The sequence below is a fragment of the Colobus angolensis genome, unplaced genomic scaffold, assembly GCF_000951035.1.
Source record: "Colobus angolensis palliatus isolate OR3802 unplaced genomic scaffold, Cang.pa_1.0 Scaffold203, whole genome shotgun sequence".
Taxonomy (NCBI): domain Eukaryota; kingdom Metazoa; phylum Chordata; class Mammalia; order Primates; family Cercopithecidae; genus Colobus; species Colobus angolensis.
This window is the reverse complement of record NW_012115189.1, coordinates 4,017,245-4,031,181: the sequence shown is the minus strand read 5'-3', so window position 1 is coordinate 4,031,181 and position 13,937 is coordinate 4,017,245. Positions and strand designations below refer to the sequence as shown.

General features: G+C 43.1%; 1 protein-coding gene across 1 annotated transcript in view; it reads left to right on the top strand.

Annotated features, from left to right (window-relative positions):
• Positions 1-13,937, top strand: part of MDN1 (MDN1, midasin homolog (yeast)) — a 205,712-nt gene that overhangs the window by 30,556 nt on the left and 161,219 nt on the right. The window contains exons 8-11 of the mRNA XM_011941954.1: positions 3,816-3,919; positions 6,668-6,782; positions 11,222-11,415; positions 12,499-12,580. Coding sequence (XP_011797344.1) covers positions 3,816-3,919; positions 6,668-6,782; positions 11,222-11,415; positions 12,499-12,580 — 495 coding nt within the window. The remainder of the gene's footprint in view (positions 1-3,815; positions 3,920-6,667; positions 6,783-11,221; positions 11,416-12,498; positions 12,581-13,937) is intronic.

The following is a 13,937-nucleotide window of genomic DNA, read 5'->3' as shown; positions in this document are numbered from 1 at the left end:
TTTTAATTATTATTATTATTTTTGGACAGAGTCTTGCTCTTCTCGCCCAGCCTGGAGTGCAGTGGTGCAATCTTGGCTCACTGCAACCTCTGCCTCTTGGTTTCAAGCAATCCTCCCGCCTCAACCTCCCCAGTAGCTGGAATTACAATGTGCGCCACCATGCCCGGTATTTCTTTTAGTAGAGATGAGGTTTCACCTTGTTGGCCCGGCTGGTCTCAAAATTCCTGACCCCAAGTGATCTGCCTGCCTTGGCCTTGTAAAGTGCTAGGATTACAGGCGTGAGCCACCATGCTTGGCCAATTTTTATTTTTGTCTTTTGAGACAGAGTCTCCCTCTGTCACCCAGGTTGGAATGCAGTGGTATGACCTTGGCTCATTGTAACCTCCGTGTTCTAGGTTCAAGTGATTGTCGTGCCCCAGCCTCCCAAGTAGCTGGGATTACAGGCACACACCATCACACCTGGCTAATTTTTGTATTTTTTTGTAGCGATGGGATTTCACCATGTTGGCCAGGCTGGTTTCCATCTCCTCACCTCAAGTGATCTGCTGCCTCTGCCTCTCAGAGTGCTGGGATTACAGGCATGAGCCACTGTGTCAGGCTGTCAATAGGTTTATGGATGTCTGTGCACATTGTGCAGATTTTTCAGATGCTCTTACTGTTTTGTTTTTTCCAGAACTTCTCAGCTCATAGATGACCCATTATCATTTTAAAGTAGCTTTTACAGACCTCATTCAGGATAATTTTCTTTAGATGCAAGTTTTGGAGTATGTTGGAATTGCTTTTATATTATTTTGGGCTTCTGTTTCAGCTCCTAGCCATGTATAAAATAATGATGCTTAAAAAATTATGTCTGATATTTTAGAACCCTCTTCTTTGCCTCTCTGCTCTTCTCACTTTTTTTTCTTTTCTTTTGAAACTTCTATAAACTCACAACTCCTGGATCCATATGTCTAGTCTACACTTTGTTTTTTGTTGTTGTTGTTATTTAGTTTTTATTTCATAACTATAAACTTAACTCTGCTATACAATGAGATGTAGAGGGGAATAAGAAAATATGGAACCCAGAGAACTGCAGTGAGAGCACAAAGATTATAGCCTATTGCAAGCAAATGGAGTGGAGGGTGCTCTTGTAGGCTATAGAAGGAATGGTTAAGAGAAGACACAATTTTTTTTTTTGAGATGGAATCTCGTTGGAGTGCAGTGGCGCAATCTCAACTCACCACAGCCTCTGCCTCCCGGGCTCAGGCTTCAGCCTCCCAAGTAGCTGGGACTACAGGTGTGTGCTGCCACACCCAGCTAATTTTTGTATTTTTAGTAGAGATGGGGTTTCACCATGTTGACCAGGCTGGTCTTGAATGCCTTACCCCAGGTGATCTGCCCACCTCACCCTCCCAAAGTGCTGGCATTACAGGCGTGAGCCACCGCACCTGGCCCCACAGGTTAAATTTATTAGAGTTGTCCCAGTCAGCAGTGGTGATCTTCTTGTTGGTCTTGCTATTCCTGGACCCAGAACGCTCCATGGCCTCCACAATATTCATACCTTCTTTCACCTTGCTAAAGACCACATGCTTACCATCCAACCACACAGTCTTGACTCTACAGATGAAAAACTAGGAACCATTTGTATAGGTTCCAGCATTTGCCATGGACAAGATGCCAGGGTCTTTATGCTTCAGGATGAAGTTCTTATAATGAAATTTTTCCGTGTAGATGGACTTGCTGCAGGTGCCATTATGGGGTGTGACATCACCACCCTGACACTTAAACCCTGGAATAATTCTGTGAAAGCAGGAACCCTTATAACCAAATCCTTTCTCTGCATTGCTTAGCATGAAAGTTCTTGCTGTCTTTCAAAACTTGTCTGCAAACAGCTCAAAGGAAATGTGGCCCAAGGGCTCATCCTCATGGTGATGTTGAAGAACATAGTGGGGTTGACTGTGTCTAGTGGCAGGGGGCTCCAGGAGTAGCAGTGTCTGCAAAGTGGGCTAGTCCACATTCTTAAAAAAATCTCTACTTGCATGTCCATTGCCAGCACAAGTTCAAGATGTCCAAATTGGACTTGTTTTCTTTTTTTTTTAAATCGCCTTTTCTTAAGCACAAACAAAGAAAACCAGAAACAAAACCTATTATGGCAAAAAAAAAAAAATCGTTAGGGTCAAAAACCACTTTGCTGGCTGGGCACGGTGGCTCACGCCTGTAATCCCAGCACTTTGGAAGGCTGAGGTGGGCAGATCACTTGAGGTCAGGAGTTTGAGACCAGCCTGGTCAACACGGTGAAACCTTGTCTCTACCAAAAAAAAGAAAAAAAATACAAATATTCGCCGGGCATGTTGGCACATGCTTGTAATCCCAGCTACTTGGGAGGCTGAGGTGGGAGGATTGCTTGAACCCGAGAATCAGAGGTTGCAGTGAGCTGAGATCACACCACTGCACTTCAGCCTGGGCCACAGAGTGAGACTCCACCTCAAGACAAACAAAAACCCCACCACTTTGTAGTGGGCAAAAGAAAACGAAAGGAACACCTTTTCTTTTTCTTCTTTTTTTTTTTTTTCTGAGACGGAGTCTCGCTCTGTCACCCTGGCTGGAGTGCAGTGGCCGGATCTCAGCTCACTGCAAGCTCCGCCTCCCGGGTTCCCGCCATCCTGCCTCAGCCTCCCGAGTAGCTGGGACTATAGGTGCCCGCCACCTCGCCCGGCTAGTTTTTTTGTATTTTTTAGTAGAGACAGGGTTTCACTGTGTTAGCCAGGATGGTCTCGATCTCCTGACCTCGTGATCCGCCCGTCTCGGCCTCCCAAAGTGCTGGGATTACAGGCTTGAGCCACCACGCCCGGCCAGGAACACCTTTTCTAACACAAGTTACCACTCTAAACCCTAGACGCCTCTTCCTCCTCTCTCGTTCAGTTGGTCTCTGTATCGTTTATTGCCTTTTCCTTACCTCTTTATTCGTTCTTGTCCCATTGTCTTAGCACTGGCTTATTTTAACTACCTATCTGTCTTGCCTTTGTTATCTGAATAGTGTCCTTTTTGACCGTTTTTCCTCCAGGCTAGCTCCTTTCCAAATTGCTACACAGTTGATTTTCTAAAATAAAAAATTGAATTATTTCTTTTCTTTTCAGCCTAAAAGCCTCTCGATAACACTTATGCAAAAGTTCAAAGCCCTTAGCTCAGCACAGGAAGCCTTTTATTACTTATCTCTAAGACTTAATCTTTCTGCTGCTTCTTATGTACATTCTACCCTAAACAAAACAGAATTCTTGTGCCATGGCTTGTAGGCTTCTCAATTTTTTAAAAATGCACGTGCATACTTCTGCCTGAAGTGTATGTACCAGTTCTCTTTCACCAAACCTGGTTAATTTCTGCTCATTCTTCTTTGAAGATTCAGCAAATGTCACTACCTCTGGGAAGACTTCACTGCCCTGCTTCTAAATGATTCTGTTCTGATTCAGAACCCCCTCTATCTTTATATATGACTTTGTATACTCCTGGGGTACACCGATTGTGCTGTGTGGGAATTTGCATGCCTTCCCTCTCCCATCAGCCTTTAGGCTATAAAGCCTTGGTCCTGTCTGTATTCTTGTGTCTTCTTGTGTCTTGCTTGGCTGTGATCCACAGGAGGCACTCGTGAATGTCAAGTGTATAAATTGTGCTGGAGTGTAGGAGAGTCAGACATTCCCGCTTGCATATTGACTCCAGTTTGGACTAGGAGAGCTGAAGTTTCCTCTAAGGGTCTGTCTGTCATTTTGAGAGAGGGTTGTTTTGTTTTCATTACTTTTGTCTTAATAGCTTTACTTTATCAGTGCGGTTATCTGATTTAGGTTTCTGTGCTGATCCCTCTCTTGGAGAATGGAGATCTCTTGATTCCTGGCCGAGGTGACTGTCTGAAAGTGGCACCTGGATTTCAGTTTTTTGCAACCAGGAGGTATGTACTAGTAACCTTTCTGTTTTCACTCTGGAGCCACTATTCATAAGTCTGCATGCTGAGCCAGAAGTCTGCTGAGCCAGAAGTCCTGTAATAGAGTTCTCTGGGTCTACTTCGAGCAAGGTTAGTTGGAAGTAGTAACAGGTCTAACCTTCTCATTCCTGATTATTTTTAATGAAGATAATTTGTAAACTAAGAGGTTCCCCCCCAACTTAAAAATAAGTAACCATTTTAAAACACTTCACCTTATTTCATGTTTTAAAAAATAATCAGAGGTGAGGTTATTGTCAGATAGCCCAGGTTTTGAGCCATGACACTGGTACTTAGTACCTACGTATACCTTGTCTGGTTATGATGGGGTTAATAATACCTTCTTCAAATGGTGGCTGTAAAGAATAAGTGAAATGACTCCTACTAAAGACCTGTCACAATAAATGCCCAGTTAATGGCTGGCCATGATGGTGATAATGATAGGTAGATTTCAGGCAATTGAAAAATTAATTGGCTATAAGCAAGAACAAAGGCAAGAAAACTGAACATGCTTAGTATATATTCCTGCCTACATTTTAAAATTACCTTAAGGCAGTAGTTTATTTCTTACTGCTAGTCTATACCTGCACAGCTTCTTCAATGTCTTTAAATGCCCATGAGTGAAACTAACATCATTCTATAGTTAATTGATTATATTAGTGTTTACCTCAGTTAAACATTCACTTCTATATGGAGTGTGGAGCTAACCCGATATTACTCAAGGAATACCTTCCTAGACCCAATTACTCTTTTTTTTTCTTGAAATGGGATCTCACTGTGTTGCCCAAGCTGTTCTTGAACTTCTGTGCTCAAGCAGTCTTCCCAGCACAGCCTCCCAAGTAGCTGAAACTACAGGCACATGCCTGTGTGCCCAGCTGACCCTGTTACTTTTTTTTTTTTTTTTTTTTTTTAGATGGAGTCTTGTTTTGTTGCCCAGGCTGGAGTGCAGTGGTGTGATCTTGGCTCACCGCAACCTCTGCCTCTTGGATTCAAGCAATTCTCCTACCTCAGCCTCCCAAGTAGTTGGGATTGCAGGCACCTGCCACCACATCTGGCTAATTTTTGTATTTTTAGTAGAGACGGGGTTTCACCATGTTGACCATGCTGGTCTCGATCTCCTGACTTCATGATCTGCTGCCTTGGCCTCCCAGATTGCTGGGATTACAGGCGTGAGCCACTGTGTCCGGCCCAATCCTGTTACTTTTGTTTTATACATTTATTTCATTTTTAGAGACAGTGTTTTGCTTTGTGCCCAGGCTGGAATGCAGTGGCTTAATCAAATCTTACTGTAACCACAAACTCCTGGGCTCAAGTGATCCTCCTGCCTCAGCCTCTTGAGTAGCTAGGACTACAGGTGTGTACCACCATGCCTGGCTAAAAACTTTTTTTTTTTAAGAGATGGGATCTTGCTGCATTGCCCAGGCTGGTGTTGAACTCCTGGACTCAAGCAGTCCTTCCACTGTGGCCTTCTAAGTGTTGTTATGACAGGCATGAGCCACTGTATCTGGCACTGTTAGTTTTGACAGACCTTGATTTTTAATTTTATTTAATTAATTTTTTTTGAGACCGAGTCTCACTCTGTCGCCCAGGCTGTAGTGTAGTGGCATGATTTGGCTCACTGCAACCTCTACCTTCTGGGTTCAAGAGATTCTTGTGCCTCAGTCTCCCAGGTAGCTGGGACTACAGGCGCACCCCACGATGCCTCATTGTTCTGTTTCTAGTAGAGATGGGGTTTTGCCATGTCGCCCAGGCTGGTCTCAAACTTCTGGCCTCAAGCAATCCATCTGCCTCAGCCTCTGAAAGTGCTGGGATTAGAGGTGTGAGGCACCACGCCCGTCTTACTTTATGTTTTGTTTTTTTTTTTGTTTTTTTTTTTTAGAGATGAGGCCTTAATTTGTTGCCCAGGCTGGTCTTGAACTCCTGGGCTCAAGCGATCTTCCTGCTTTGACCTCCCAAAGTTCTGGAACTGCTGACATGAGCCACTGAGCTTGGCTGACCTTAATTTTATTTATAGAGGCAGTGAAGTTCTTCCCTGGTAGATTCAAACACTTCCTGGGACATCGTGGAAAGATGTTAGACAAACTTTTGATCTGATAAACTTGAATTCAATTTTCAGTTCTGCCATTTTCAGTTACAGTTGAGTGTATAAGGGCCATTCTTTCCTTCTCTTCCATTTATGTCAGAAGAAAGCAATGGCATCTTCCTCTCAGGAGAGTTATGAGAACTAAGTGGCTTATGCATAAGCATGTACCTTCCCCAGAGTGTATGTGTAATGTATATTCCTTCTCTACTTTTTTCTCTTCTGGAAATTTTTAATGGTTTTAAGTACTGTAGCTTCTGGTAACAAGCAGTGAACTTAATGTTAATGCTATGAGCCTTAGATTATGCTTTCTCTTTCCTGAAGGTATTTATGTCTTAAGGAAGAGGAACCTGTCATTGAAATAAAAACATTTACTTTGTAGAATTATTTGCAGTGATTTGAAAATATTTGATTAAAGCACTATCACTGCTTCTTAGGAGAAGAGCCAAACATGGGTTAACTATCAGCCTTTCATTTGTCATCTGCCCTGTAAGCCCAACAGTGTAGCATCTGGAAACAGAAGGGATTATGAATATTTTTCCTATGTGAGACAGTGTACAGCAAGTAATATCCAAAGGTGCAATTCAGGATTAAAATTTTGAATTTTGTGTGACTGTGTTTTTTATTTTGAAACATAGACTCTTGAGCTGTGGAGGAAGTTGGTATCGACCGCTAAACAGTCATGCTACTTTGCTAGACAAATATTGGACCAAAATTCACCTGGATAACCTGGATAAGCGAGAACTGAATGAGGTATGTGGGTCTTAGAAAGTATCAGTGCTGGCCGGGCACGGTGGCTCCCGCCTGTAATCCCAGCACTTTGGGAGGCCGAGGTGGGCAGATCACAAGGTCAAGAGATAGAGATCATCCTGGCTAACACGGTGAAACCCCGTCTGTACTAAAAATACAAAAAATTAGCCGGGTGTGGTGGCGGGCGCCTGTAGTCCCAGCTGCTGGGGAGGCTGAGGCAGGAGAATGGCGTGAACCCGGGAGTCAGGGCTTGCAGTGAGCCAAGATAGCGCCACTGCATGCCAGCCTGGGCTACAGAGTGAGACTCGGTCTCAAAAAAAAAAAAATCAATGCTTTTCTTTTTTACGTGAAAAGTTCCAAACTTGCATGAAACAGGAAATAGTATAATAAACCACCTTAGAAGATGTCAGTGTTTTCTTTTTTACATGAAAAGTTCCAAACTTGCATGAAATAGGAAACAGTGTAATAAACCACCAGAACACTCATCAACCTAAATTTTACAGTCTGTGTGCTAGTATTTTACTGTATTTGCTTCATCTATTATTTTTTCTGTACTAATATATTTGAAAGCAAACTCCCAGCATACATCTCTAAAAATTTAACGGCATTTTTATATATAACCACAATAACATTATACACAATAAAATGAACAGTAATTCCTCAGTATCATTGCATTCTTTTTTTTTTTTCTTCTTTTTTTTGAGACGGAGTCTCGCTCTGTCGCCCGGGCTGGAGTGCAGTGGCCGGATCTCGGCTCACTGCAAGCTCCGCCTCCCGAGTTTATGCCATTCTCCTGCCTCAGCCTCCCAAGTAGCTGGGACTACAGGCGCCAGCCACCTCGCCCGGCTAGCTTTTTGTATTTTTTTAGTAGAGACGGGGTTTCACCGTGTTAGCCAGGATGGTCTCGAACTCCTGACCTCGTGATCCGCCTGTCTCGGCCTCCCAAAGTGCTGGGATTACAGGCTTGAGCCACCGCGCCCGGCCTGCATTCTTAAATTATATTCAGATTTTCCTAGTTCTCTCCACAGGGTCATTTTACTAAGTTGATTTGAGGTCATATCTTTCACACTTAACTTAATGGACATTTTGATCTAGGAATTAATGAGAATTGAGGTAAATCACTTTATAGGTTTTCTACATTGATTCCGTTTCTAGTATTGTAGTTATCCTAGATCAGTAAGAAGTATACTACACTTGACTGTGCTCATCCCCACTTCCCTTGTATGTCTCACTTGGAAGATTTCCCTTCCCCAGTGCTTTATCTAGGAGAATGGCAGACAAAGCATTGTCAGTGGTCATGCAGACATGGAAGAGATGCTTTTCCCTTTCTTGATGTAGGTATATAGGTAAATATGTGTTACCAAACAAACTTTTTTTTTTTTTTTTTTTGAGACTGAGTTTCACTCTTGTTGCCAAGGCTGGAGTGCAGTGGCATGACTTTGGCTCACTGCAACCTCTGCCTCCTGGATTCAGGCAATTCTCATGCCTCAGCCTCCCAAGTAGCTGGGATTACAGGTGCCCACCACACCCTTGGCTATTTTCTTTTGTATTTTTAGTAGAGACGGGGTTTCATCATGTTGGCCAGGCTGGTCTCAAACACCTGACCTCAGGTGACCTGCCTGCCTCAGCCTCCTGAAGTGTTGGCATTATAGGTGTGAGCCACTGTGCCTGGCCACAAACTTCAAATATTTTCCTACATTTTCTTTCTTTTTTTTTTTTTTTGTTTTGAGACAGAGTCTTTCTCTGTCTCCCAGAACAGTGCTCTGTGGCATGATCTTGGCTTGCTGCAACCTCCACCTCCCAGATTCAAGTGATTCTCCTGCCTCAGCCTCCCAAGTAGCTGGGGCTATAGGTGTGTGCCGCTACTGGGGGAACCGCCCCCAATATTTCAACATAGGTTCTTTCTATTTTCCATAAGGGTCGGCCAACTCAGCAATAAAGAGAAAGAGTACAAAGAGAGGAATTTTACAGCTGGGCCGCCAGGGGTGGCATCATATATCTGTAGGACCATGATGCCCAACCTGAGCCTTAAACCAGCAAGTTTTTTATTTAGGGTTTCAAAAGGGTAGGGGGTGTAAGAACAGGGAGTAGGTACAAAGATCACATGCATCAAAGGGCAAAAAGCAGAACTACTAATAAGGGTCCAACAAAGATCACAAAGCAAAAGGCAAAAGCAGAACTACTGATAAGGGTCTGTGTTCAGCAGTGCACGTGTTGTCTTGATAAACGTCTTAACAGAAAACAGGGTTCAAGAGCAGAGAACCAGTCTGACCACAAATTTACCAGGGAGGAGTTTTTTCCCCACCCTAGTAAGCCTGAGGATACTGCAGGAGACCAGGGTATATCTCAAACCTCATTTCGACTGCATAGGACAGACACTCCCAGAGCTGTTTATAGACCTCCCCCAAGGAATGCATTCCTTTCCCAGGGTATTAGTATTAATATTCCTTGCTAGGAAAAGAATTTAGTGATATCTTCCCTACTTGCATGTCCGTTTATAGGCTCTCTGCAAGGAGAAACATATGGTTGTCTGTCCTTGTTCCCTAAAAATCACTGTTATTCTGTTCTTTTTCAAGGTGCACTGATTTTGTATTGTTCAAACACACGTTTTACAATCAATTTGTACAGTTAACACAGTTACCACAGTGGTCCTGAGGTGATGTACATCCTCAGCTTACAAAGATAAGAGGATTAACAGATTAAAGATAGGCATAAGAAATTATAAAAGTATTATTTGGGAACTGATAAATGTCCCTGAAATCTTCACAATTTATGTTCCTCTGCTGTGGCTCCAGCCAGTCCCTCCGTTCAGGGTCCCTGACTTCCCGCAACATGCTGCCACGCCCAGCTAATTTTTGTATTTTTAGTAGAGACAGGGTTTCACCATGTTGGCCGGGATGGTCTCAGTCTCTTGACCTCGTGATCCACTGACCTCGGCCTCCTAAAGTGCTGGGATTACAGGCATGAGCTCCCACACCCAGCTTAACTGATTTTATATCTTACTGTTTTTTTGAGAGAAGGTCTTACTCTGTCACCCAGGCTAGAGTGTAGTGGTGCACTGCAGTGGTGCTCAGCTCACTGCAGCCTCAACCTCTCAGGCTTAGGTGATCTTCCCACCTCAGCCTGCCAAGTAGATGGGACTGACTACAGGTGTGTGCCACCCCACCCAGCAAATTTTTTGTAGAGACGGGTTTTCACCATGTTGCCCAGGCTTATCTCAACTCTTGGACTCAGGCAATCTGCCCACATCAGCCTCCCAAAGTGCTGGGATTACAGGTGTGATCCACTGTACCCTGCTCCTTTTACATACTTTTCATTGAGAAATTACATAATGAACCTTACCAGAGCTGTGTTTGAAATTAAATAGTAATTTAAGAATTCTTTAATGAATAAATCCCTTGGAGATGGTTGCATATATTTTGGTTACTTGGAGAACCTTTTAACGTGACTTCTACCCCCGAAACTGTGTTATAGATGGTGAGATTGCCAGATAATTGAGTTCTGGGTAGGAAGAAAATCATGATGTTTGAGTGAGGTAGATGGGTGGGAGCAGGAGTGGGTAAGGGGAAGTTCTTATTTTTGGTAAAGTTGACACATTTCTTTCATTCATTCATTCAAGAAAATCATGATGTTTGAGTGAGGTTGATGGGTGGGAGTGGGAGTGGGTAAGGGGAAGTTCTTATTTTTGGTAAAGTTGACACATTTCATTCATTCATTCATTCATTCATTCATTGGTTCGTTCATTCGAGATGGAATCTCGCTCTGTCGCACGGGCTGGAGTGCAGTGGCGTGTTCTTGGCTCACTGCAAGCTCAGCCTCCCGTGTTCACGCCATTCTCCTGCCTCAGCCTCCCGAGTAGCTGGGTGCCTGCCACCACGCCTGGCTAATTTTTTGTGTTTTTTTGTATTTTCAGTAGAGACGGGGTTTCACCATGTTAGCCAGGATGGTCTAGATCTCCTGACTTCGTGATCTGCCCGCCTTGGCCTCCCAAAGTGCTGGGATTACAGGCGTGAGCTACCGTGCCCGGCCTATTTTTATTTTTTATTTATTTACTTTTTCTGAGACAGAGTCTTGCTCTGTCACCTAGGCATGATCACTGCTCACTGCAGCTTTGACCTCCCAGTCTCAGATGATCCTCCCTACTCAGCCTCCTGAGTACCTGGGACTACAGGCACACGCTACCAAGCCCAGCTAATGTTTGTATTTTTTGTAGAGACGAAGTTTCACCATGTTGCCCAGGTTGATCTCAAACTCCTGAATTCAAGCAATCCCTCTGCCTTGGCTTCTCAAAGTGTTGGGATTACAGGTGTGAGCTACCGTCCCCAGTGAACAAATTTCATAGAGAAATCCATTTTTTGGCTGACTGGTTTCGGCAGTAGTTTGTGTGCTTTTAAAAATTACCATGCTGGCTGCTAAATTTTCTTTTTTTTCCCCTCTGTCAGGTTCTTCAGAGCAGGTATCCTAGTCTATTGGCAGTGGTTGATCACCTGCTTGACATTTATATCCAACTTACTGGAGAGAAACATCATTCTTGGAGTGATAGTTCTGTTGGATGTGAACAGGCACCTGAAGAAGTTTCAGAAGCCAGAAGAGAAAACAAAAGACCAACCCTTGAGGGAAGAGAATTATCTTTAAGGTACTGGACTAAACAATTTTTTCTTTTCTTTCTTTTTTTTTTGTGAGACCAGAGTCCCGCTCTGTCACCCAGGCTAGAGTGCAGTGACGCAGTCTCGGCTCACTCCAGCCTCTGCCTCCTAGGTTCAAAGTTCTTACCAGCTAGAAGGAAATGGTCAGGTTTTGAAATTATAGGTTGCTTCATGGTGTCAGATCCCTTTTTCAGATTTATAATTAACGACTGGGAAGGCTTGATTAGGGTAATGTTTTTAACTTTAAAAAATAACTTTTAAAGACAAACTTGTGAATGGCTCCTAACATAATTCTTTCACCAAATGCCCTTTTCTGACACTTGGAGTCTTAAATAAGTCTTGGATTTTGCTATCTGTGACTTCTGTGCCATTCTCTGTTCTCAGTGGTTGACTTTCCCTTTGAGAAGTGAGAATTAGAAATGGGCATCTCCTCAGGCTGGGCGAGGTGGCTCACGCCTGTAATCCCAGCACTTTGGGAGGCCGAGGCGGGCAGATCACGAGATCAGGAATTCAAGACCATCCTGGCCAACAGGTGAAACCTCGTCTCTACTAAAAAAAAAAAAAAAATACAAAAATTAGCTGGGAGCGGTGGCAGATGCCTGTAATCCCAGCTACTCGGGAGGCTGAGGCAGAGAATTGCTCGAACCTGGGCAGAGGTTGCGGTGAGCCGAGATTGCACCACTGCACTCCAGCCTGGGCAACAGAGTAAGACTCTGTCTCAAAAAAAAAAAAACAAAAAAAAACTCCTCATTCTGATCTGATTTGGTTGCTCCTCTCCTTTCCTGCTACCTTGTCTGGCATGGAAGGCAGAGTAATGATTTTATAGGTCACTTCCTGGAATGGATGAAGATTGGGAACTCTTTGTTTTGCTTTTAAATTTAACACACAAATACAAAGAGGGGAAGGATTGGGAACCTTAATTACTGGTTGCTCAAATACCTTTTATCTAAGCATTGTCAGAAGAAAGAAGAGAGTTGTCAGGTAAGCTCAGACTTAAGTAGGTCAGTAAATTCTGATGCCCCTGATGTCTTTGGCCTGTGGTCTTTTTGTTTTTTCTTTTCTTTTTTTTAAAGGGATCTGCTGAATTGGTGTAATAGGATTGCCCATAGCTTTGACAGTTCATCTTTATCAGCATCATTGAATATTTTTCAAGAGGTAAGACATAGTTTTCCAGTCTTTTTTCTTTTGGTTCTGTAAGGCTGTTGACTTCCATTGTTATTTTCTGTCTTTTGATTGTCATCAGACTTTTTTCTTTTTTCCAAGTATGGTTTGTTATTCTTTTTTTTTTATTTTTGTTGAGACAAAGTCTCGCTCTTGTACCCCAGGCTGGAGTGCAATGGCGCGATCTCGGCTTATTGCAACCTCCGCCTCCTCAGTTCCAGCGATTCTCCTGCCTCAGCCTCCCAAGTAGCTGAGATTACAGGCACCTGCCACCACGCCTGGCTGATTTTTGTATTTTTAGTAGAGATGGGGTTTCACCATGTTGGCCAGGCTGGTCTTGAGCTCCTGACCTCAAGTAATCCACTGGCCTTGGCCTCCCAAAGTGCTGGGATTACAGGTGTGAGCCACAGTGCCTGGCCTGGTTTGTTATTCTTAGCTAGTTAAAACTCAACTAAAGTGGCATTAAAGCTAATTGAATGTAATACATGTTTTGTGGTTTTTGAAACAAATTATTACTAATTTCAAAAGAAGTATAGTTTGATATAGAGTAAAACAGATAGTGAAATTAAAGTAAAATGAAAGAAACTCCCGGGTAATAATAAAGCAATATTTGTTCCTATATGTAATTTCTTAGTCTGTTTGATAAATTTGTATCTGTCCAATCCCTCTACTTTTTTCTCAGTAGGGCTGCTTGATGTTGCTTGACTGAACCTCTTTGTAAGACACCATAAATCCAGGATGGGTTTCTAATGAAGGTGGTGGACTCTTCTGACTAATGCATCTGGGGTCCATTGTTAGTATCTCTGATAGGAGCATGTATGTGCACAGGACTTAACCATTCTAGTGGATATTATTACAGAAGACCAAATCATAGTGGTAAGGTGGCATAAGAACAAAAGGAGTTGGATGTTCTTTTAGAAGTAACTCTTTTAAACTGTTGTATATATGGTAACCAGAATAATTGTTCTGTTCTACTCTACAATGTATTTCTACTGAATTTGAGACCAGCCTTTTCAAATCAGTAGTGTATATTCTTTTGAGAACTGGCAAATTGTTTTTGTCCAGCTCTTTTCCCTGCTTATTCCATCCAGACCAAATACCTTTATCAAATATCAGCTCTACTGTAATTTATGTTACAGTTAATTTAACAACTCCACCTATATTTTCACGTTAGACCTAAGTTGTGATTTCTCTAAGGACATTGAGAACTTTTTTTTTTTTTTGAGACGGAGTCTCGCTCTGTCGCCCAGGCTGGAGTGCAATGGCCGGATCTCAGCTCACTGCAAGCTCCGCCTCTCGGGTTCACGCCATTCTCCTGCCTCAGCCTCCCGAGTGGCTGGGACTACAGGCG